The 1,195-nt window shown below is 50.7% G+C and overlaps 1 protein-coding gene across 2 annotated transcripts; it reads left to right on the top strand.

The window, feature by feature from the left end:
• Positions 1 to 20: 20 nt before the first annotated feature.
• KVP18_001641 (uncharacterized protein) lies at positions 21 to 936 on the top strand (the record flags this gene model as incomplete). 2 transcript variants are annotated; one of them, XM_067951862.1, is made up of 2 exons in its annotated part: positions 21 to 258; positions 287 to 936. In XM_067951862.1, coding segments are annotated over 2 exons (888 nt in total), but the record flags the coding sequence as incomplete, so codon positions are not given. The 2 variants fall into 2 exon arrangements, with proteins under 2 accessions (XP_067808256.1, XP_067808257.1); XM_067951863.1 differs by having other exon boundaries at positions 63 to 258; positions 281 to 936.
• Between the last annotated feature and the right edge of the window lie 259 nt (positions 937 to 1,195).

Below are 1,195 nucleotides of genomic sequence, written 5' to 3' on the forward strand. Positions count from 1 at the left end.
ATGTCCCCGGCATCATACAGATTCGAAAATGCGAAGCGACTCCAGAGTTCATCCGCATCGTGATGGAACTTGCCACTGGCGGTGACCTGGCAGCATACATGACCAAGGTCTTAGACAAGATGCCTCGACTGCCGGTCGAGTTGCTGATCGATATTGGTCAGCAGCTCACATCGATGATCCATGAGTGCCACTCAGTGCGGGTAGTGCATGGTGACATCAAGCCGGCTAATTTTGTCATCACAGAGGGGGCTGACCTATGTGGGAGGGTAATCACCTTCAGATCCAGATAAACCCGTCCTGAAGCTCATAGATTTTGGAATCGCTGATGAGGTGGGCGGAAACACGACCCACATTCTTCGTGAAACAATGGTAGGGTCGCTGCACTACATGAGCCCTGAAACCTGCCAGCCTGATGGTGGGAAGCAGACGTTGTCTAGGGCGGCAGATATTTGGTCTCTTGGCATCATTCTCTACCGCATCTCGCTCGGACAGCTTCATGTTCAAGCCAGTCATATTGAGGGAAAGAAGGCCAAAAAGAACCCTACTATGCTGGACATGGTGAAGTTCCTGTCCCAAGCGCACGATCCCGAAAATTTGGAGTCAGAACCGGTGCAGGTGCCCCAGTTCCCCCGTCTTATTGGCTCTGCGGAGAGGGTAGAACAATTTCGGGGGTTCGTGCAGGGCTGTGTTAGATGGAAGCCGGCAGATCGAGCTAAAACCACTGACCTTTTGGCACACCCGCTATTTACTAAGCCCAGACTAGACGTCTGTGAGGATGCTGGGATCGTTATCGTCAGTGAGGAGCGAAGGGGAAGCTACTCAGATGTACATGAAGGGAGCCTCAGAGTGCCTGCAGGCGGACTGTCGGCCGAACTGGTCCAACGTCTGGTGGAGGTACTCAAAAGTAGCAGCTGGGTTCGCGACGAAAACTCGTAACACGTATGAAATACAGTTGGTTTATTTACTGAAATGGTAGTGCATTAATTATTCGTTGCTGTCGAATGCTGTGTGCACATCTAAAATCGCCGTTTCAGCAGTACCTACGAGCACCGAAATTCTATTGCCGTTTTGTCTCGGTCATCCCCATAATAAAGACGTAGAGCATATATCACGACTGTGGGAGCATCATATGGATCCATGTGCAGGTTCTAGCGTTGGAAGGCCTATGCCTTCCAAATCCAATAACTTGCTATAC

This window comes from the organism of the source record quoted next (genome assembly GCF_019968955.1).
Source record: "MAG: Porospora cf. gigantea A chromosome Unknown PgA_NODE_47_length_55195_cov_124.374_54001-55195, whole genome shotgun sequence".
In the NCBI taxonomy this organism is placed as follows: domain Eukaryota; phylum Apicomplexa; class Conoidasida; order Eugregarinorida; family Porosporidae; genus Porospora; species Porospora cf. gigantea A.